This window comes from Anguilla anguilla, chromosome 13 (assembly GCF_013347855.1).
Source record: "Anguilla anguilla isolate fAngAng1 chromosome 13, fAngAng1.pri, whole genome shotgun sequence".
Taxonomy (NCBI): domain Eukaryota; kingdom Metazoa; phylum Chordata; class Actinopteri; order Anguilliformes; family Anguillidae; genus Anguilla; species Anguilla anguilla.
Window position 1 is genome coordinate 13,008,509 of NC_049213.1, and position 22,871 is coordinate 13,031,379.

The window sequence follows — 22,871 nt, forward strand, 5'->3', positions numbered from 1 at the left end:
CAAAGGCACTGATGTCAACTGGCTTTTTAAATTTGGAAAATTTTGGTATGATATTTAAAAAGAATTAACATGAACACAATCATAAAACAAACATTCAATACATTCAGACGCATCATTACAAAAAGCACAAGCTTTCTCTACATCTGGAGTATATTTTGACAATAACTTGTTACAGGGATAGCATTTGCGTATAATTTTGAAGGATACTTCTTTAGCCTTATTTGTGATAGGGCAATTAAATGGGAGGAGGGACCAACATTTTCTCCAATTAATAGGATGCATATATTTGGAAACCCATTGAAAAATTATTCTGATTTAAGATTTTTTAAGATCGTGAGCTTGTTATCAAAATCTCAGTCTATCAAATCCATTTATGTAACAGGAAGTCACAAGTCTCCTCCACAACAAACAGGAAATGTCTGTAATCCCTTCCTTTCACTCGGCTGAATCTGAGTTCATTCCTTCAAGTGCAGGACTAATGCCGCTAGTGTATTGAAAGAAGCACAAAAGGACAGAAGATTATGCCTGACACACACACACACACACACACACACACACACACTTGCACACCCAGGAGCTAATCAGTGTGGATTTACAAGTCCCGGACGCAAGGGACTGAGGGGCTGGGTTGCTTAGCGACAGCCCTGTTGATGTCCAAACAATGTTACCGTCAAGTGATTCACTGACAGACTGGGTTCCATCCAGCTCAGTGCAACAATGTGACTCCTGTCCCAGACGGCAGTCGAATTTTGTACTCTGCGGTTGTCAAACAGACACCAGCTACATCTCGGGCTCACGCACAGCTGGCTGCAATTAGCCTGGAAAATATTAATTAATAAATATAACTTTTTTTCCCCCCTCGATGCTTAGTGCAATGTTTCAGGTGTTTTATCTTGTTGTTGTGGATTCATTCCCAACTGTATTTGACAAGAAACACTTTTTAATTTTTTTTTATTTTACATGCTTTATCTACTTTGGCACGCAATGAGAGCTTGAGGCCTAAGAGAAATAAGGAATGACTCGACCTGTATGTGGTGATACAAAGAATTAAATGAAACGTTATAGCTCACGCTGCATGGCAGGACGACACAATACAGGTATATGACCCTCAGGAAGGGAGGATGATGGATGAAACAAAGACAGCTTTCAGTAAGCTCCATAATGTTTGGGACAAAGACATATTTTTTTCTTGATTTGGCTCTGTACTACACAATGTTATATTTGTAATCAAACAATTCACAAGTGGTTAAACATGCACATTCTCAGCTTTTATTTAAGGTATTTTATACACTTTTGTTTCACCATGCAGAAATTACTGCAGTTTTTATACATTTCGGGGCACTATAATATTTGGGACATTAAAGTTATGTAAATTAATCATGTGTAGTTCTTTGTTGCATATCCTTTGCATGCGATGACTGCTTGAAATCTGTGACCCATAGACATCACCAGGTGCTTAGTATGTTCTCTGGTGATGCCCTACCAGGCAGTACCGCAGCTATCTTAAACTTCCACTCGTTTCGGGGGCTAGTTGCCTTTAGTTTTCTCTTCAGCATTTGAAATGCATGTGCAATTGGATTCAGATCAGGTAAATGGCTTGGCCAGTCAAGAATTTGAAAGTTTTTAGCTTTGAAAACTCCTGTGTTTCTTTAGCAGTATGTTTGATATCATTGCCTTGCTGTAGGATGAAGCGCAATCCAAAGAAAACTGAGGCATTTAGTTGAACTTGAGCAGATAAGATATTTCCGTACACTTCAGAATTCATTCTGCTGCTGCTGCTGCTGCTATCATCAGTTACATCAGCAATGAAGACAAGTGAGTCAGTGCCTGTGGCAGCCATACATGCCCAATCCATAACACCCCCACTACCATGTTTCACAGATGAAGGGGGGGGGGGGGGCTTCGAATCTTGGGCAGCTCCATTTGGCCTCCACACTTCGCTCTTACCATCACTCGGATACAAGTGAATCTTGGTCTCATCAGCCCACAAGATCTTTGTCCAGATCTCTTCAGGATCTTTTAGGTACTTCTTAGCAAACCAAACTGTAACCTGGCCATCCTGTTTTTGTGGCTAACTAGTGGTTTGTATCTTTCAGTGTAGCCTCTATAGTTCTGTTCAGGAAGCATTCTGCCAATAGCACACACTGACATATCCACACCTGGCTGTGCATAAGGCTGTGAAGAGTGTTTCTGATCTGTTGTACAGGTATTTGTTTTTTTTGTTTCTCTAAATTATAGTGAGAATTCTTCAGTCATGAGCTGTAGGGGTCTTCCTTAGCCTACCAGGCCTTTCACAATTAGTGCTCCCTCTCTTCTTTATGATGCTCAAAACTGGATTTCGGTAAGCCTAAGGATTGGGCTGTGTCGTTGTTTTTTTCTTCTTTATTTCACAGCCTCATAATGGCTCCCTTGACTTTCATTGGCACAACTCTGGTCCTCACGTTGACAAACGCCAATAACGGACTTCAACGGCAATCAAAAAAGCCCAAAATCAAGACTACATACTGAAAGCTCTCTTATACCGTCACTAAGGAAGCAACTGAACACCTGGCTAATCAGAGAGACCTTAAATACCCTTTAGTAAAAACTGAGAATCTGCACTTCAGCCACATGAGAAAAGTTTGATTACAAATCTAATATTGCGGAGTATAGAGCCAAATAAAATTAAAAAGTATTTGTCCCAAATGTTATGGAGCTCATTGTGTGTGTATATATATATATATATATATATATATATATATAAATACACACACACACACATACATATATCAAAACCAGTGACTAAACCAACAGAACGGGGAAATCTTAAAAAATGTCCAAGTGGAACTTTTGTGCATGGCCAAATAGATAATCTGTGACAAATTCATGCTCAAACAAAAACTTCTCAATCCCTGTACAGAGCAATCTTGTAATAATTCGTCCTCCAGTAGGGGGAGTTTGGATTGCAACGTCCCATCTGAAGTGAATTAAATACCCTTCATGCAGACAGTCTTTAGAAAGTGCTTAAAACGAATGCTTAATTGCATTCAGCAACCAGTAAGGGTCATTTCAGGGCATTACGTTCTTTAAAAACACAAGTGCTGAAAGTGTGTATACGCTGCGCTCTAGGAATTTGACGATGGCTACTAGCCTATATTAGCCTACATTTCGGTTCATTCAAAAAGTAATGCGAAAGCAACATATATATCTGGAGTCTAAGTAAACCCACTGTGGTTTTACTGAAACATTCTGGATTTTTAGCAGTTTCAGTAATTTCTCAGATCTCCATCTGGGACAAAAATATTGCTTCTGAAGCATGTGAAATGTTCTACAACTGCTACCTAAAAATACCAGGCATTAAAATTTATGAAAATTAACGTTAAAGTACGCACTTGTACAGATTTTGGAGTTATTTTCTGAGTCTAAAGACATTGAAGATTCTATAACTGAGGCGCTAGGACCCAGCTGATTTTAAGCGCGCACCGCGGCAGCAGCAGTGGCGGCGGCGGGACTCCAATCGCTCCCCCAGATTCCTAGCTCAACTTCCAGAGCTGACGTCAGCGGGCAGCCTTGGCAGTTCTCGCCGCTCCGGACATAACGCTGTAAAAATGCTGCTCTCCGTACCGCCAAGGACAGGAATCAACCCATACAACGGCTATAACAGCAGAAACAGCAAAAAGGTAAAGTGATCCTGGGATTAATGGTTTTCCTTCGCTGTCGGTCGGCCAGCGGAGCTCACTCCCGCTCATGTCGCGACAGTAGCCTATTTTGTGCATGACTGTAAGCTGCAGTGTCCTTGAACGCAGAGCATACAAAAAAAGCAACTTCGCTGCTCGTAGAGAACAGTGCTGCTTACTATACTGCACCCACTCTGTGGTGTGGGTGAAAAGACCCGTGCTGTGGTATTTATGTATGCTGTATTTCGGTTCTTTTTCTCTGCCCTTTTTTAGTTCTGATTTCGAAGTGAATTCTCTCACACAAATGTGTAAGAAACGATAACCGGGATAAACGTGCAAATGAAAGCGAAGGAAATGGTGTAATAATATGATGGGGGGCGGCTAAAACCAGAATGGATGTTGTTTAACGTAATAGATCATTGGTCCTTCTTCATAATGGCACTGTTTAAGATGCGGCGAAAGGAAGAAGAAAACAGATAATATATATTTCACAGGTTTGGCAATAGTGTAAGTTTGGCAAAGTTTTTTAAAGTAGTCGAAGCCAAGAGGGTGAATTGCCCCACCCCTTAAATTTCTCACTACGATGACGGGACTGCGCGTCGCTTGCCAGAAATTATGAATCGGAAGAGAAACTGTTACCATTAAAAGAAGCGAAACGTAACGACACTGTTATCATTTTGCACGCTGTCTATTTACATTTTGGTAAAGTTTGATTTTGTATGTCGGCTATTTTGAGTAAATTAATCCGTTGAAAAAGAGGAAAACGTCAAAGTTTTATACTTACATAACTATAGGCTATGTGGATTTTGTCTGTGTCTTGCCGAAGCTCGATTGAATTTTTGTGCTTAGATTATGGTCGACATTGGCCTGTTTCACGGGGAGACAAACGGCGATTCCCATTGCATAAAAGGACTTTGAACGAGTAAACACTAAGAATTATTTATTTTGAATGTATATTTCTTTCGTACATTACATCTACAGCTGTTTTTCAGAACATTGTTTTTCAAGGGACTGCTAAATATAGGCCATTTCATAAAAATGGTACTTTCGCTGTCACATGGAAATTGATAACGTAATAGAATATCACAATGTTATTTCTGTATTATTTTAAGATAGACTTCAGCGAAGTCCCAGAAGTATTGGAAATAAAAAATAAAAAATAATAATAAAACATGGGATTGCTTACTTACACGGGGATTTTAAAAAAAATATTTTTTTTTAAACAGACTAAAATCCTTTCACATTTGAATAAGCCACATTAAGTGAATTAGAAATGACAAGCATAGGCTACATGTAATAAATTATTGCATTCGTACGTAATTGACGCGAAAATAGTGAAAAAAATAATGTTCATTTTGCCTCAGTTATATTATATGCACATTTGCGCATGTGATAGGCCTAAATTAGCGAAGGGTCTGAAAGTGGTATAAGCGAACATAATTTGATTATCTACATATGTTTGGCCCAACAATCGTTTTGATTGTCCCTGTTTGTTATTTAAACAATATATTACTGGTAGCCTTTACAATATTTATTTTATATAGGGACAGCCCAGTAGCAAAAATGATAGATTTTAAATTTGACACTGACGACAGGACGCTATTTCATTTTCAACTTTTCCACCGTGCCCAAATTAATATATTGTGGAAAAACAATCGCAGTAACCCATACTCAAGGACGCTGCTTTAACCCGTACTGTTTTTTAAAACAAATGTTTTTGTTGTTTGTTCTACGTGCTCTCGGTGACTTGAGTAGGTCGCTGGTTTCGAAAGTATTTTTGACAATACATTTGCCTATAATCTCATATTGCTTTCGTTTTAGACTTTCATATAAGTAAACCATATCTAAATAAACCAATCCTTGGTCACATTACAACCGTAGTGTCTTTATATCTACTAGATAGCATGTATTGTATAGAATAGTGACATAATGACATCGCGATAAAAGGTATACTTCCATTACTCGTGTAGGCCTATTAAATACCATATTGTAGCCCAAAGTGGGTGCCGGATAAAGGTGTCAAAAGTTAAGCATCGTATTAAGGTCGGAGTCCTCTGCCACAGGGTGGTCATTTTAGGGGGCATTGCGATGAAAAGATTCGGATGCCCTTGGGCTATCCAACATCTCTTCTGCATTCACCTCTCGGGCCGCGTCACTTAGTGGCAGACCGATTGTATTTCCCCCCCAAAAATGTGTTTCTATTATTTGTATTGCTCGGAAAGGAGATGGCAATGTTGTTGTGTGACAGACAGTGATGTATGACTGAGAATGTGACGGACAGGGAAGTAGAGGCTAATAAAAATAACACGTCGTCCTTGATGCCTTCCTTCCTGCAAGGCGAGCGAGAACAGCAATCTCTCATCGCGCCTGTCGTGACTATTCTAAAACCACGAGAAACAAAAAAAAAAAAGGACTTTTAGATGGTAGGCTACCAAGCAAAAATAACATTTAGGCTAAGTGGCATATACTGGTATAAAATGAAATTATTAAATGTCAATGTTGCTTATCTTCAACTTTTTAATGGGCCACCTGCCTTTTCAGCTCAACATTAAAAGTATTTTTCATTTTCACTAGCAATATAATAATAATAATAATAATAATATGGAGAAGCATTACATACACATGCATAACATCCATAAGTGGTGAAAACATTTTAGTCCTGACCACACACACACACACACGGTATATCTGTCCAATATTCTTGAAATGATCTGTACTCAACATTTTGTTGAATGTATCTTTACAGTCAGGAGTATTAGCAGAAGTTCATAGCTGGCTCTTAAATATGTTTTGTGGTAAGCAACCAACTATTTCTTCTGTATTTGTATCTGTAATAGTTCGTTACATATTTTCTTTTGGTCCTGTGTGTGTCGTTTCATTTGTCGGATTGTTGGCAAATGTAACATTGCAAGAAAATTTGTGGGCTTGATTGAACTAGCTACATAGCCTTCTGATCTCAGATTGCCCAAATAAGAAGCTTTGCAGTGTTGGTGCCCACAGTGCTGTGATGGCCTGGAGAGAGAGAGTTGCTGTAAATTTGGACAGGCGTTAACTGTAGTATACTTACATCTCAGGACAGTTGACAGGTTCAGAATTTATCACAACATGGCAATCCACAGAAATGTGGTAGGTAGAAATATATTGGGACTTCCAGTAACTTTAAACACAACATTGTGCGCCAGAAATGTCCTGGACACACTCTCCAAGAGCCCCATGATGACTGTCAAATTTGTGACCGTAGTAGGAAGCCTACCGTGTGAATTCTGGTGATGTCTCAGGTATTCTGTCAGACCTACCACGTTGCTCTACGTTCAGGTCAGCCCACTGTCCATCTGTGTGTAAACCTGGCTTAAGTATTCTTTGTTCTTAACGGTCTTGTCTGTTTGTTAGGTTGCTAACAAATCACCCATTTGCTTTCCTTGTCTTTCTAATGCACTGTGATTACACCTGGATACGTGAACTAATGTCCAATGGAAAAAGCCCTTGTCAGCATTGCAGCTGGGGGTATTTTTTAAAACCTTCAAGACTTTAAGCAAACAGCTTCTTTGAGTGGCTGTTCCATCACATATGGAAACCCACGCGCACACACAATGAATATTTAGCCCCAGATTCAATATAACAAAATAAGGTCTTTCTTCAGACCACTGAGTGGCAAATTTTAGCTAAGCATGATTTTTTTGTTTGTTTATTCCTTAAGAAATAGTATCTCTGAAATGTAGTAACATTTGTATTTCAGTGTTACGCCCAACACATTTTAAGGGAGAATTCTGGTCCTAGTTTAAAAAAAAATTTTGTAAGCCATAAGCCCGACCTTCTATCTTCACTCACTGGCCCAGTCTGGCAATAGTGGCATCCAAACAATCGGCCCAAACTGACTAGAGCAGTCTAATCTGATCACTCCAATCAATCATGTTCATCTCCAATCATGTCATCAAAGGAATGTTCCAATGCTCATTTTTAGCAAAGAGATGATACCATAGTTTACAACTAAAATGAAATAAAAGAAAGCACAGGCTTCCTTGAAATCAGTGACTTTTTTAACATTGTCACTACACAGAAAACCCAGACTGAGACACTGGCGAGTTGCTTTTATTTACCCGATCATTTGGTGTCTTTAAGCGATCAGAAAGCTATCCACTGAAAAAAAAAAAACCAGCTTTTTCACAGCAGGGTTCATGTTTATCTCTTGGCTCTAATGAAAAGCTCTGGCTGGGAGAAAGCCTGGCTTGCATCATCGGGGGTGGGATGGGTGTGGGGGCGTTGGGAGGGGTGGGGGAAGGTCCGGCTCTAGGGTTGCAGGACGCGGTTTGTGTGCGATTCAAAAGATCGGTCAGCAAAGGCTGCCTTTTCCTGCTTTTCGCACGGCAGTCATTCTGCTCTCCAAACCATGACAGCCTGATGACTCGATTTTGAAAAGTATCTGTGCCCACTAGTCTGTACATGCGATGATGTCCAATGGAAAATGGGTTAAAATTTCTGCTCCTTCTCTTAAATATAGTAAATGTTGTGCTTAAAGTTTTTAAAATTGACATTTAGACCATGTATCATTACTCACTAATAGTAAATCTTGCATGCTAGGCTTGTCATAGCATTCTGTGCAGTTACAGACTATGGCTCTTATCTCATAAATTGCTTCTCATTTTCAGACAAATAACCTTTTGACATGTGCTTCCGAGCTGTGCTCTATATATGTATATCCATTTTTCCTATTTGTCTTTATATAGCACATTAAGTTGTGCTACATTCAGACTAGCATATGCAGCAACTTGGAAGATGTTTTTATATTTGGGTTTGATTTAAATGGAATGAAATCAAACATATTTTTAAGGTATTTTTACAGTGCCAAAATGTATGATGGCCTCATACTAGCCTCTAACTGTAATCATGATACTCACGATAGTCAGCGTTACACAAAGCCAAATGGGGTCACAACCCAGAAGGATTTAGTTTATTTGTAATTTATTTAAATTGAGTTTGTGGTACAGGAAACATACACGCAATACATGAATGACCCATCCTCAGTTTGTGCAGTCTACAAAGGGCCAATAGAGGTGAGATGTTGGGCTTTGGGACTGCAAATGAAACACCCTCGGTTTGAGCCCATCTTCACTATGGTCAGTGGTTTTTACCGAAAACCAAAAATTTGTACCATAGTGTTGTGGGTCATCACAGCCATACAAAATTATCTGTGTAATTGCTCCCACAAGTAAGACTGGGACAGTGGCCCCTTTAAATTTGAGAGGCAGTGTTGTTGCCACAGTAACTATGAGTGAGTTGTTGCTCATCAGTTGCAGGAACTGGATGGCTATCTGTTCAGTTTCTCGTGTCTTCCTAATTGGCCCCGAGCTTGCTTCCTTTGCACAAAGGAAGCCTTTGATTGATGTGTGAATTTCTGAAATCAAAAGTGTTCTATGTTCCTATAAACTTATCTTGAAAACCAAAACTTTTTTATATTAGCGCCTGTGAGACTCAGAATGATTAATCTGGTAGGCTGCTGGGTGGCTCATCCTATTAAGGCACTGTTCTAGTTTATCAATGGCCCAAACAGTCTGGTATCATTACATTAATTACATTACAGGCATTTGGCAGACGCTCTTATCCAGAACAAAGTACAACATGGCTGCATTCCTCAGCCATTGCCAACTGAGCAAGCAGCCCCACAGGGAAATGCGTTACTGGTCCTGTCCTCACCCTGGGATGGGAAGGTTTCAGTCACCTATGGTAACAGTATCTCATCTGTGCATACTGACCACGCATACTGACTGTGAACCATGGTGCAGAAAGAAGTGATGGCTGACATCATGTGTTTTTAATGACGCGGGTTTGCAGAGCTTGATACAACGAGCGCTAATTAAAATACAGTGGGGCATTTCAAATTTGGGAGAAAAAGGAGGCAAAACCATTCAAAGAAAGATTCATCTGAATATTTCCTTATTTTATATTTCTGTGTGAGTTTCTGAGGAATGCAGCCGTGTTGTGCTCCAATAGAGAACGCCTGTGTGGCTTGTGTTTTTCTGCACTAGTGGCAGGCATCCACAGCATCCTTATGTTAGAACGGCGTTTCTGGCTTTTGAATCATTGGCTCTGGTTAAAGCCAGTAATTTGAGGCCCTTTCAAGATTGGCTCTCGTTTCAGTCAGGACTTTGAGGCTTTTTCAGGACTGGCTGTCATTTAAGTCAGTATTCGTAAGATCTTTCACGATTCACTCTTGTTTGCGTCAATATTTGATGGCTTTTTCGGGATTGCCTGTTTTTTGAATCTGTATTTTATATGAAGCCATAAACAGTGGCGCTTTTGGCAGAAACATGTTCAATTGCTCAGACTAGCTCAAGTAACAAACAACACCCCCCTCCACACACACACACACACAACATACACCGGTGTCCTAGGCACATAGGTAGCCTGGGCTAGATTAATTTCTTCATTAATCAAGTCCCTGCCAAGACCAAACACAGACCACAGAAACCTGGAACAACTCAAAACACATGTTGGCAGGCTTCAGAAGTCCTCTGCCTACGCCTTCGTACAGTGGATACAAAATACGTGTTGCGAAAATGAGAGCATAGGACAGCAGATGTTGGCACAATGCAGGATTGACACTTTGTACAGCTTTTTTATGGTGGAACTGTTTTGTTATTGCACTTATTGAACAACATCTATCATAACTGAGGGGACACATTTTTTTTAAAAAGACTACAAATGTTCTCTTAATTATGTCCACAACTAAGCTATTGAAGAAGTGTATGATGGTTGACTAAATAGTCAAAAGAGGCTCAAATAAAACATCAAAGGAAATAGACAAATCGACTAAATTCATGTCAGTCTTGGAGTGGCCCTGCTGGATAGATTCGATTTTTTTATCCCTCTTTTTTCCTGTCACCCAGAGTAGTATTTCCACCTTCCTGGTACGTAAAAGATGAATCGAAGCAAAAGAATGTCTTCCCAGTTTGAACCGACGGTGGCCTGGGTTGCTCCATATTCTTGTGGCAACGTTTGAACTGCGTTTTGGCCAGCTGCCACGCTTTTGAGACTCTACCCGCTCCTTACAGACCAACACAAAGAATGCTTCATGAGAGCGTGCATTTATCCTCGAATGCTCCCAGCCTTGAGGGCTAAAAGCCAAATACACCTTTTCTGTCTTTCCACTCGGCAGTGTTTTCAGGTTGCGGAACATCTGGTGGGGGCCGCCTAGCCGAGGCTCAGCACATACGCAACTCGGGATGCATTCCGTGGGGGAGGGGCTTCGGAGCGAACGCAGACGGAACGAGGTAGTCGGTCTCGGGGGATTGGTCTGTGCTCTGAGGGGCGAATCGAAACTTAACTCGAGTCGTCCCTTACTCGAGGCTTGCTGGAGCGGCCTTCGAGAGCCGTGCGACGAACGGAGATAGAGTGCAGTTCCGGAACGTTTTGCGCCCTTTTTTTTATTTTACTTTTTTTAAAAAAAACGAGTGGGATGGAAAAGCAGGGGAGGGGGAGCGGGCCTTCGCTGCTTTGGAGGGCTTCTTTTAAGAGCCGCTCGATGCCGAGTTCACGTCGAGGTCAAGTGGCCCGGTCAGAGAATTCCTGACATATCTCTTTCCTTTACCTGTGGTTTGGGGATAAATAAGGGAGAGGACACTGAACAAAATAAAGGCTGCCAAAAAAAAGAGCCCTTTGTGCGGGAGGTGATTTCGAAACCAGATGGCAACGGGTTTCATTTACACTCTTTCCCCCACCTCAACCCCCCACAACCCCCCCATTCACCCTCCCCTGCCGTTTCCCCATTTCCTCTTTCAGATCCGTAGAACACGAGATTAAAAAAATCAAAGGGTATTCTTATTTTTCGTTTAGTCCTTTTAAAATTGTCACTAGGCCGGAGAGCGCTGAGAGCAAGCGAGGCCTGTGGAATTGCAACCAATAGATGCTAAGGTACGAGATAAAACATTAAAAGTAGAAATATAGTACCTAGAAAGCTGCTTCTGAGCGACGTAATTGTGTCATACTAAACAGAAACCGGAGCCTCACAGCGGCCCGCGACGTTACCTCAGGTCATGGCGAACGCGGTGCCAGACAGTGATTCATAGGAGCAGCGTTCTGCGATGTCTAGATACAGAACGTCCTACTCCCCCTCGGTATCTCCACCGCCGGCGAAAGCACGCTGCGGTTCCGCCGGTCGCCGGCACTGCGGGGTTTTTTGTTCGACGCTGTTTCGGTACAGCTGGTGCTAAACTTACGGCTGAAGTCTTGTCGCGCTCCTCCTTTTCCTGCTTTGCTGTTGGCATGGGGTCCGACTGCTCGGATTAATGCCTCGGAAATTCAATCCAATTACATTCCGAGTCGGAATCCCAGGAATTTCTGCCTCAAACAATGCACTCATTACTGGAGGGGGGTGTTGCCTTTTTTCTGTGTTTTCAGAGTTGAATAAACCTCTCTGCTCCAGAAAGATTGTAGGTGATTGTGTTTACGTCTCCTGCAATTGTGTGGTGAGGAGATCCAGACAAGCTTGTTTTCAAGCTAGCTGCAAGAGTAGGGATTTGCAAGTAAATGTTTTAAGCAGCACAAGGCATTTTCCTTAAATCCCTACCTTTAAGAACTCTCATTTTGTTTCAGCCATTTGTAAAATGTGAATCTCAGCATTGTATCTGGCTGTCTTTCAGTAAAGGCCAGTGCACAGTTATATGTAAGGTGTAAAAACAACTCTAAGAGATTCATTTTCAGTTTGATCCCACTTAAACAGATATAAATGAACACTGAGCATTTTACGCTGTGTCCATTCTCAGACGCTTATCATCTGGTCTAAATCATTTGAGACTGTCTCTTCCTCCCTGCTTTACATGGTTTAAATGAAGAGCAGCTCTTTCTCTGTCCTTGGAACTGGAACTCAGAGGAACCAGCGTTAATGGATTTCTTTCATTTTCCATTGGGATGGCAGGTATGCCGTCCGCCAAGTCTGGGCTTGGCGGGGCATGCCCAATACCTATACAGCACCGAGAATCTGGCACTTTTCAGGGTTTCCTACAGAAATAACCACAATGACCACAGACTCTCAGCCCTTAGTAAACCTCATATAAATTAAACCTCATATAAACACACATAATTCAGATACAACATGTCCACACAATGAAGCCCCCAAACTTGGGTTATTTTGCATTTTCCCTCTTTTTTTCCTAATGATCTCATCATCACAAATGCTCCAGTCCCACAATCAGCAGTTCACCCCATTGTACATTAAGGCTACGTTAACACCATCTGGTAAAAGTGACCCAATTACGATTTTTTGCTGACGTGTGGCATCGGATATGTATTATGAACCTGAAAATGGGAAAAAGCACATGGAATTGACCGCTCTGGCGTTTATAGTGTTAGGTACTTTTTAACTAGGTTACTGCAGCTACCTTGCAAATGCCACATTTCTAAATTAATGTTAACCAGGCTTATAGATTTACCAAAATACAAACATTTAGTGGGTCTATCTTGTATACAATAATCCATTAAAACACTTAATCCGTAATCCATTTAAAAATATGAAAAACACTTTCATTTATTTGTAATTCATAGTAAAGGAAAAATTACTGAATCCACACCTATGTTTTTCTTTGAGCTAGAATGTATGTGTGTTTGCATGTATGCATGTGTATGCACGTCTCCCTCTAGCTGGTTTGTATGGGCCATAAATCTATATGCTTCATTATCAGTCACTCATAACACACTACAAAAAATGATATATAAACAAAAAACACTTTCAGCGTACAAAAATGCCATGTTACTCATGCACACAGAGCACTGTCTGTAAGTCATTAAAACTAGACAAATCTAGGCCTGCCGTGAAATGTATTGATATCAAAATGAGGCCAAATTACAAAAACAAAAAAGGCTATCTTAGCTCACACAAATTAAAGAAGCTTTATTCTAAAGCAAGGCTACCCAATGTTTCCTAGATTATTTAATGTAACTTGGTCCTGTGTTTTTTTGTTTTACCATCTGAAGAGAATTTGGTTGTTAAAACGTTATGCCTCACGTAAAATCAACTTGTCAACTAACAAAAATGTTCTCATGGAAGAAGAAATCATTTAAATGAATGTTTTAAACAGCTGATGAAAAATTATACTCCATAAAGGATATGTTTACACTTGGTTGTCCAAGTTTTTGTATATTTGCGACTTAAAATAAATATTGATTGTACAATAGGCTGATTGGTAATCTCTGCCATGGTAGTGGCAAGGTAAAAATGGATCTATATGTTCTGCTCAGGCTTGTGATGGTCCTTATCTCAGTACAGCTTGCTACCATGTATTTATATATTTTACTGTGAGCACAGCTGATAATATCTTTTCTGTTTTTTTGAGAGACATGATATGGAATGAGAGCCTACTGGTCTTGGGAAGAAGATGCTAATTCCATGTTTAAAGACATTAGCCAGGATAACTGTGCACAATCTATATCTAACTATATGTGTGTTAGTATGCTAGTATGTTAGACTAACCTGGAACTTATAAGCGATATTAGAGGTTGTAGCAGTCCTAATGCTAACAGCAGTAATTGCTTACTGGTAGAATTATCAGCACCATTTATGTCAAGTTTTGCCAACATTGTGATTTATTTTCCTCTGCAAGAATGAAGTACTGTAGGTATAGATATGTTTTAACAATATATTCATGAATTTTGATATCAAATCTTTTGTTGGGGTGAAAGTTTAAATGTTAAATACTTCATTACGTAAGAGTTTGGAGCATGAACTTTAGTTTTACTGTATATAGTCATTTATTTTGCTCTACATATTTGAATCTTCATTAATGAAGAATTCACAGCTAGAATGAAAGGCATTGTGCCCAATGAATGGCTTTTGGAGAAACATGCCAAAACATTCAAAAGTGACATTTTAGCTGTTGAAGACGCGAAAAAACGATTCAGTTTCATGCTTATGAGTCTGCAAGCCCTTGCTCCACTTTCCCCACCCCAATTTCATTTTTTGTACCTCGATTCGCACAGCTGTAGACACAGGCCGGTCAATTTTGCTCAAATTGGTGTAAAATACAGATTCTTCGCAGTTCCCTCACTCACTCCTTCCCTCCTTTTACCTCTCCCTCTCTCTGAGTTCTTCTTCACCTGGTTCTTGAAAAGCTCCCTGACTTGGGTGCCATGCAGCAGCACTAGATTGAGAAATCTGTCTGAAAGAGAAAAAATACGTGAAAGAGGAGGGCCCTTTTTTTGTTGGTCTTCGTTGATTAAATCAGGCTGTGGCGGCTAGGCGGCGGGGGATTAGGGTTAGTTGCTGGATGTAAAGAGTCGCGGGAAACATTAAGCAGCTGTAGGCAACTGAAGGCAGTGAGGTCAACATGATCTTCTCCACTGCGCCTCTGTGTACATCTTCCATCAAAGCGGATAGACCTGCTCCACGCTTCCAGGGTCCCTCTCTGCGAAGAACTAAAAACACAACCGTAAACGACATGGTGCAATGGTTGGAGTGGTCTCCATAATGTATGCACATTCTTCAACGCCAAACAGTTTAGACTTGTTCATGGAACTAACTGTTCCTAGGTTGTGCTATTCATATGCATACCTCTCTGGGTCATATTTAGTGAAGGGCATTGTGTGTTGTAAGTGGTTTTGACTACAGTTTCGGCAGCGATTAGAGTCGCGTAAGGAATCCATGACTTTACAGTGGGTAAAAGGCTGGATGGGAATCATCTCGTTCACTCTCAGCTCTGGTTGTAATTTGGGTTATCCCTGTAGGGGGGCCTGTAATCGGGACACTGGATACCCTAAACTGGTGGTCCCTGTGCTGGCTGGGAACTGGCCAGTGAGTGTGTGGGGAAAAGTTGATGGCAACTTGTGCGGTTGTCGATGAGACTTGACAAAAAGTGTGCAGCACACGGTCCCGAGGAAGTCTGTATCCAGATCACAGAAGTTTGCAACCAAACCTCCTGACAAGGCGTCCCCAACCGTGATGGGGATGCCAATGAGACGAATGAGACTCATCATGCTAAGTGTTCCTTACTATTAAAGTTTTACTGTATTTGAGATCTTATCGTCTTCCAGCTTGAGGGTAATGTGGGATTTTGTCCAGCCAATTTGTTGAGTCACTGCATCACACTGAGGTTAAAACTGGGGTTCCAGTAAACTTTCAAAAGCAAAAATTGAAAAACAGGGAGATCCTAATAGCACTTCTTGGTGTCTCAGGCACATGAGGATCGGAATCTCACAGGTTGGCTACTCTTCACCAGGTTGTGCACGCGTTGCTGGCTCACTCTGTAAGCAGTTGTGATGCCGTTTTTTTGTTGGTTACTTAAAATGACTAAAATGCTTTCTGTGGAATTCACAGCAGTTGTAATTTAGCTCTAATACATTGAATATGCTATTCAGATGTACTCTCTAAGTTGATTCAACTCAAAGTGTTTTGCTGTGTAGACTAGAAGCAATGGATTAGCACTGTGGTCGTGTGTTTCGATGGGAAAATGCTTGATGCTCCTCACCTGGTTAATTTTATGGCCAGTGCCTTGAAAAAGCAGTCCTTTGAAAGTGGTTCCTTTTTCTGAACGGGGCGTCTTTTAGGCAACATTACTACTGTTGACAGTTGTTGACTTTACAAGCTTTTCAACTGCTTGTTTTCAGTTGCATCTGACTTTTATCACAGCCCTGGGGTACTGCATGAGCGAGGCTAACTTTGCTACCCCACGTGTGTGGATTTGATCGCTTATAACGTCTCGCATTGCAGAGCAAACTGCCAGCCCTTGCTCAACTTTGTTCTCGTACATAAACATGATTTAAAACATAGAGAGAAAAAAACGTGGCATTGTATCAGCGATGAGTAATGAAATGCAGGCCAGAGACTGCAGCAGAGTAAACTGCTGTGCGAGGTAGTCCATTGTACTAATGGTGCTGCGTGTGAGGGTTCTTTAATGAGGGGCATTATGGGATGCCGGGGAGTCAGCGTAATGCCTGAGCATTAGCGGAGGAGCCATCAGGCGTTCTCGGCGGACGGCTGCAGGGACGTGCCTGGGCTGGAGCCTGGTGTCGTCTCCCTGGTAGCGTTTGGCGGTTCACCTCATTTGCTCCGCCGGTAAGAGGGACGAGGGGGTGCCGAAACACGAGGAATGGGGAAGTGTTCCCCTCCAGGGGCATCATCTCCGGGAGGAGGGATGGGGGCGGAGATTTGTTCGATTGGACGTATCCCTACTTAGCATTAATCCATATGCCTTGAAGGGTACTCAGCTCACCTGATTGAGCTAGAATGGAGTGAGTGTGAGTCGTGGTGTATCCAGGGTTTCTCTAGTGTGGTAGATGAATGGTATTGTACATTTCTTTTTAAAAAGTCAACACCTACTGCAGAAATCCTTGAGGTGTTCAAGATTACGCTTGACTCAGTGTTATATATTTCCTGAACTAGGCAAAATAGATGGGCTGAACAGCCTGCTCTCATCAAATGAAATGAAACACCTCTGCTATTGGGATTTGTCTTAGCAAGGGGATTTTGAGTGAAAAATGAATAAGGGTTTTTAACGTGAGCACTTTAAAGTACAGATGCCATTTTAGATGAACAGATGGCTGACTCGGTATTCTTAACTTCAAGCTCTGTGTCACTTCCTTTGATGATGAAAAAGATTGCATTTATTTTTATGAAGATTAAGGGGTGTGAAGAAGTACAGTGCGCTTTCAGTGGATGTTTAGAAGCACCGGGAACTCCTGTTACTAACCAGAACCTCCTGGAGAGGATGTAAGGGACACAGGAGCTGACCATCTGGTTAGTCTATAAACATATCTGTGTTTAAAGCAAGCCATTCTTTAGAAGGTTTCATATTTTCAGGTGTCTGGATAGAACGTGCCTTTGGATTTTTGTACTCAATTTATAACGGAAAGTAAGAGAAGGTATATATGGTTCTGAAATGTAAAGTAAGCATGCAGTGATGTTGTCAGTGCACGGTCAGAGACAGCCCCCCCCCCCAAAACAAAAAGAACATGGTCAGAGGCAGACCCCCCACCAAAAAAAAGGGGCCGTGTGCTGAGGGTTTTGGTCAAAATCAAGCAGGGACTTTAGGGAATCCCTGGGGGTGAGGGTTCACGTGGAACAGCCTTGATCCACTGTGAGCTGAGACACCCTCGGACAATGGGCTCTGACAAAGTGCGCAATCTTCAGCACTTGAGCTTCCTGAATGTAATGAAGGGCACAGCAGCTGTTTGTCTGAGTGATCCCCTTCAGGCCTTTCTGCTTGTTCTCTAAGGGGTTGTAAGCCTGCCGATTATTAACCCACCATTTTGAATGTATTGGTATTGGTTGAACTGAGGACAGGGATAACAGGTTCCTTTGATATTTTCAAACCATAAGCACTAAAAATTGTTGACTAAAAACAAAGGAAAGGTAATAAAAATGAGGAGAGAAGAACAAAGGTAAGAGAGAGAGAGAGAGGTTAAGCTGTAAATGCTCACTCTGGTTGTTCCCGCACGCAGCGATAGCCAGCTTTTGCTCTCTCCCCCGAAATGGCAAACAGACCAAGGCAAAAATCCAGCAGTACAGCAGGAGGATAGGCAGCACGGCTGATGGGAAAGTCTACATTTGAGGGAGAAGGCACGACAGCTAAGCGCTCTCCTAAGCGGACCTGCCCCCTCGAAACCCACAGCAAATTATGAAACGGCAGACAAATGGATTTCCAAGTGCCTGGCTTTGATCGTGACGCGCAGCTGCTGCGTGGGGAACCACCGCGCGGGATTTGTGATTTCCCCTTAAGCCAGATAAAGACAAAATTAGGGCATGCGCTGAGCTGTCGGGCTGGCTTTTCCACGTCTCCATTTAACCTGCGAGCCCTCTGCGTCAGAACAAACACGACGGCACCCGTCCCGGAAAAGACTGCTGCGCTCCCATTCGGAGACTGTCCCACGCTCGACCGTGCGATCAGCTACCACGCAGCGCAGCGTTTAATTATCATCACGTAGGTATTCACTTCCTTGCCTCTAGTGTGCTGAGCGTGACACGCGTGATATCGCTGCTGACTAAAAGGAGGAGTGCATCAAACTGTGCTCAAAACACAAAACTTTTTCATTAATGTATTTACTTTTTTAGAAAGACAGTTCTCCACTCAGGTCATTGTCAGTGACCATGGCCATCAATGGTTTGACTGCCAAAATGACCATCTTTTGCTCCTGGTGAACTTTTTCATCTAGTGAAGTAAATATAATGATGAAAAATGTGTATTTGAGTTCAGAACCTGCACGCTCTTTTTTAAATAGTTATGGTTTTACAAACCAATTCTCTTTTAGGGCATGTGTGTTTTTGATGTTTGAACCACTGAGAAGCAATTAAGATGGAGAAGTGGTATGCTAAAGGGCATGCTAAAAAGGTGTTTTCATGTTTTTCTAACCTGTCATATTGGTTTAAAGCATTGGAAACGGGCATCAAATGTTTCTACAGACGATGCTGCAAACAAAGCTGTTTGAAAATATTTTTTATGCACATTTTTTAAGCGGGCACCATGGTCTTTGGTTTTTATAACACAGCTAACTGAGATAGGTGTAAAGGTGATGTCGGCATGTCAACAGGAAGGAGTTAGCCCGCTCCAGCAGCCCTCTGATCGCACGGCATGTTGTGACGACTGTTACCCCCGTGGAGGAGGGAAGGGCAGAGAACTCACATTTTGGTCTGAGAAAGTCACCCGAGATTAGAACCTCTGGACTTTCGGAGACGATACTCGGGAAGTCAGCGGGCTGTGACTCTGTGCTGTCTCAATCAGGTCCTCACAGGGAATGATGGACACGCATCATAAAATGTATTTGTTTGTAAAAAATGCACACGCACACAGAGGAAGTTTACACTCTTAATGTGTCCCAATGTTGAGTTATTATATTGCGATTGAATGGTGTCCCTGTTCAGCCAAATGATCTACGTATCTGTGGCTATAGATTAATCACGGAAAATCTTGAGGCCTAGTCACTCCCAGCATTGCTTGTGACTCTTTCAGAGAATTTCAGGCACTACATTTAGAACAAATGCAGGATGCAGACCACGAAAGCACCAATCACATTAATGGGAATTTAAAAAAGCACTGATAGATAGTCACATTGTTGCATTTTTGTGAAGTCATGACAGGAGCACGCAACACAACAATGGACGAAGTGGGAAGATGCAGTAATGCAAAGCCCAACGCGGGAACGAGCACACACGAGCCATTTCCCAGGGAGGGAGGGTGGGTGGGGCGGGAGGAAGGGGTGACATCAGTGTTTTTGACGTACGAATGATGTCAGACCAATAAAATGTCCACGAAGGCTGCAGCCTGTGACTGCCAGGCGCGAGTTCCCTTTTCGGTCATCTCTCATTTTCTCCTCAGCCCGCAGTTATTTCTGCTGCCCTCTCCTCGAAAGAAAGTTGCGTGGTGTCGCGGAGGCACTGGAGGCAAACGTGCCCTCCGACGAGTTGTACGATGTTGTGTTGTGTGTCTGTGTGTGTGTGCACATCTGTGTGTGTGTGTGTGTACCCCTGGCGTGGGCATGGGTGGGCCCGGCCACTTAAATAGTATCCTGGCCCACCAGTTTATCTTGTGTATGCACGTGCGTGTTCACACAGGTGTTTGTGTGTCTGCTATGGTATGCAGCAGGGACTGTCACTTTTTAAAAAATTGAGTTTGAATGAATCTCATAAGAAAAATCTTAGAGAAGTTGTTAAAATTTTCTACCATCAAAATTTCAATATTTTGGCCGAATATTTTAATATTCCATTAAACCTGTAGTTTAATAGCTTACACGTGCTATGCTTTAATTATGAAATAACGACAACAGTATCTTGAACTTTTGTTAAGCAAAATAAAACCAGGGAAGATCATAACAATGCCAGTGATACTGCTCACAGCAATAAAATGACTCTGTGGATTAACTGAACTCAACAAGAGAAAGATTGAACACACTATTAATTCACAACAATGGCATGACTTACTTAAACTAACCTGAACTGACCTTCCAATCAGTATTTTGAGGGTTAGTACGGTAGTTTCGGCTTGCTTATGTTTCTCCTTGGTCATTATTTTGTCTCCAATGGCATAGAACGTGTAATATTTCCAAATGGCACTCCTGAAGAGCAGTGAAGCAACAATTTTTCTTGGCTCCCCTATTGGAAATGTATAGCTTACGGGCTACGCGGATAGCATGACCCTCACATGAACTTTATTTTTAGGCTACCAAACGGTATACCCTCCAGACAAAACAATAAGATGGCTTGCTGTTTATAGGTCTCTTTGATATTGAGAGCTACCATGAGTGCAACGGGGATGAGAGAAGAGCGGAACTGGGCTTGTTATTTCGCCTAGGCTAACAGGATAACACGTTTGAACCCTTACTCACATATTCAGATTTTTTTTTAATTCCCTGAGATTTGATGTTCCGTTATGGAACAGAAAAGTGACAGCTCTGGTGTGCAGCCGTCGGTTTACCGACATTCGGCAGAGCAGAAGTAATGAGCCGGTGCTTGACTAGCAGGCACATGAGAAGGATTAGCATCTTCTGCTAACGAGCTCTGACTCCAATTAGCTGTGGCTGCTGTTGCTGGCCCCAAGGCAGCGTAGCGAAGCACGGGAGAATGCAGTGGACATCAAGAGAAAAATATATATGGAAATATGATGCAATCATAGGACAGCCTATCAGGGCAGGCCTACATTGGACTACATTACTGCAGAGCGAAGCTCCTTCGGGCTGAGGGTATGTACTCTAATTGTAATGTGGAATGTCAAAGCTGAGCCTTCCATTTTAAGTTACTACTTATTTCATACTGGTGGTAGTCTAGTGGAAAATAATGGTAGTAGACCAGAAGAGCATGCACACATCGCTTTGCAGGTTTTCATTTTGCTATGGCTGCCACACAAGTTTTTGGCTTTCATGTTTGGGGGTGCGATTTGCACTTATTTTCGCAATCTCACTTGTAATTTTGACACAACTGGCATCAGTTGGACAAATCAACGCCTTTTCCTTTGCGAACGAATGAAAGTCACGGCAACACGTGACCTGATGAAAGCGGTCCGTCTTTAAACGAGGATCGCATCAGAAACCCTCTTGTTTGGACCGGCTGTGATCGTGTCCGTAGAGAGGGGCCGCGGGGGAGCGTGTCGCCCGGGTAACCTGCCGGAACGGGACTCTCCAGCTCGAAGTTCCCGAGACGGCCGACGGCAGCCGAGGCGGGACGGCGGCGCAGCCGTGACTGTGGGGACGGGCCGCGGGGACTGGGAACGAAGGGGTGGAGGGGGGGAGGGGGGGGGGGGCGGCGGGTAGGATTGCTTCAGTGTGTCCAATTCAAAGGAACTCTTGTAATCCTGGAGAGACATTCCAGGCGAAGCGGCGGCCGCTGACGAGGAGATTAAAGCCGCGGGACGGGTTGTCAGCGCAGGGGCCGGGCGGCGGCCCTGGGGGCGGAGGGAGCGCTCGGTTCATAAATAAAAAAAAAGGCAGAGGCTGCCAACGGACGGGCTGTAATTGGCGAGATTCTTATCTTTCCTCAGTTCTTTGCTTCGTGCCCCCTCCCCTCCCCCCCCCCCTCCCGCTGAGGTATTCCCAAACACGCAGGGTCTGTCCCATGACCTTGTGACTCCTGACAAATTTGCCCATTGTCCCTATGGACCAGTGGACAGCCTATTATAATTAAATATTTCATCCTCTGGTGCACCCCTGATGAGTCATGCATGGGGAGAGAAACCGGCCTTCACGTCCAGGACGTTTCAGCTGTGTGAGGGCGGGGTGGGAATGTGGATAGCCTTTATTTCCCTGTATTCCCATTCCCGTTTTCCACAGCATTTTTAATAACCACACTTTTAGAAATAAAACAAGAGGGCACCCTCTGCCCTCATTGTGCGGTTGCTTGTTGCACTGGGGATTAGCATGTGAATTCGAGAGCTTGCTGCCCTATGAACTGTGGCACGCTCTCATCCAATCACAAGACTTTTTTTGTGCCATGAGTTCCGCCCTTAATTGCCAGTGTGAAAACAGAGGCTGTGATTTGCGGTTGTTCTGTAATTAATCTGTACAACCGTGCTGACATTTTAGAGTCAGCGTGGCATCATGTGTCGCTTTGCAAATTTGGGCAGTGAACATTGGCAGCGTTTGAATATTTCGCCTTGTCCTAAATCAAGAAACTTTGCCTGTGAGTCTGTAATGAATGCAGACGCGAATATGTGGCAGTGTGAAATCTACAAAATGTTTAGACTGGCAGATTTCTGATGGAATGGATAGAATCTAAGGCCTTAGATGATTACAACCCCCACATTTTCG

The 22,871-nt window shown here is 42.5% G+C and overlaps 1 protein-coding gene and 1 long non-coding RNA gene across 3 annotated transcripts in view; one reads left to right on the forward strand and one right to left on the reverse strand.

Annotated features, from left to right (window-relative positions):
* LOC118211713 overlaps positions 1 to 22,871 on the reverse strand; it is a 64,221-nt gene that overhangs the window by 20,273 nt on the left and 21,077 nt on the right. The gene's annotated exons all lie outside the window — the stretch shown is intronic.
* The window catches only part of LOC118211712 (RNA-binding motif, single-stranded-interacting protein 2-like), a 51,238-nt gene continuing 31,853 nt past the window's right edge, over positions 3,487 to 22,871 (forward strand). For both annotated transcript variants that reach the window (XM_035389124.1, XM_035389123.1), the window contains exon 1: positions 3,487 to 3,659. In XM_035389124.1, coding sequence (XP_035245015.1) covers positions 3,588 to 3,659 — 72 coding nt within the window. In that variant the 5' untranslated portion in view covers positions 3,487 to 3,587. The remainder of the gene's footprint in view (positions 3,660 to 22,871) is intronic.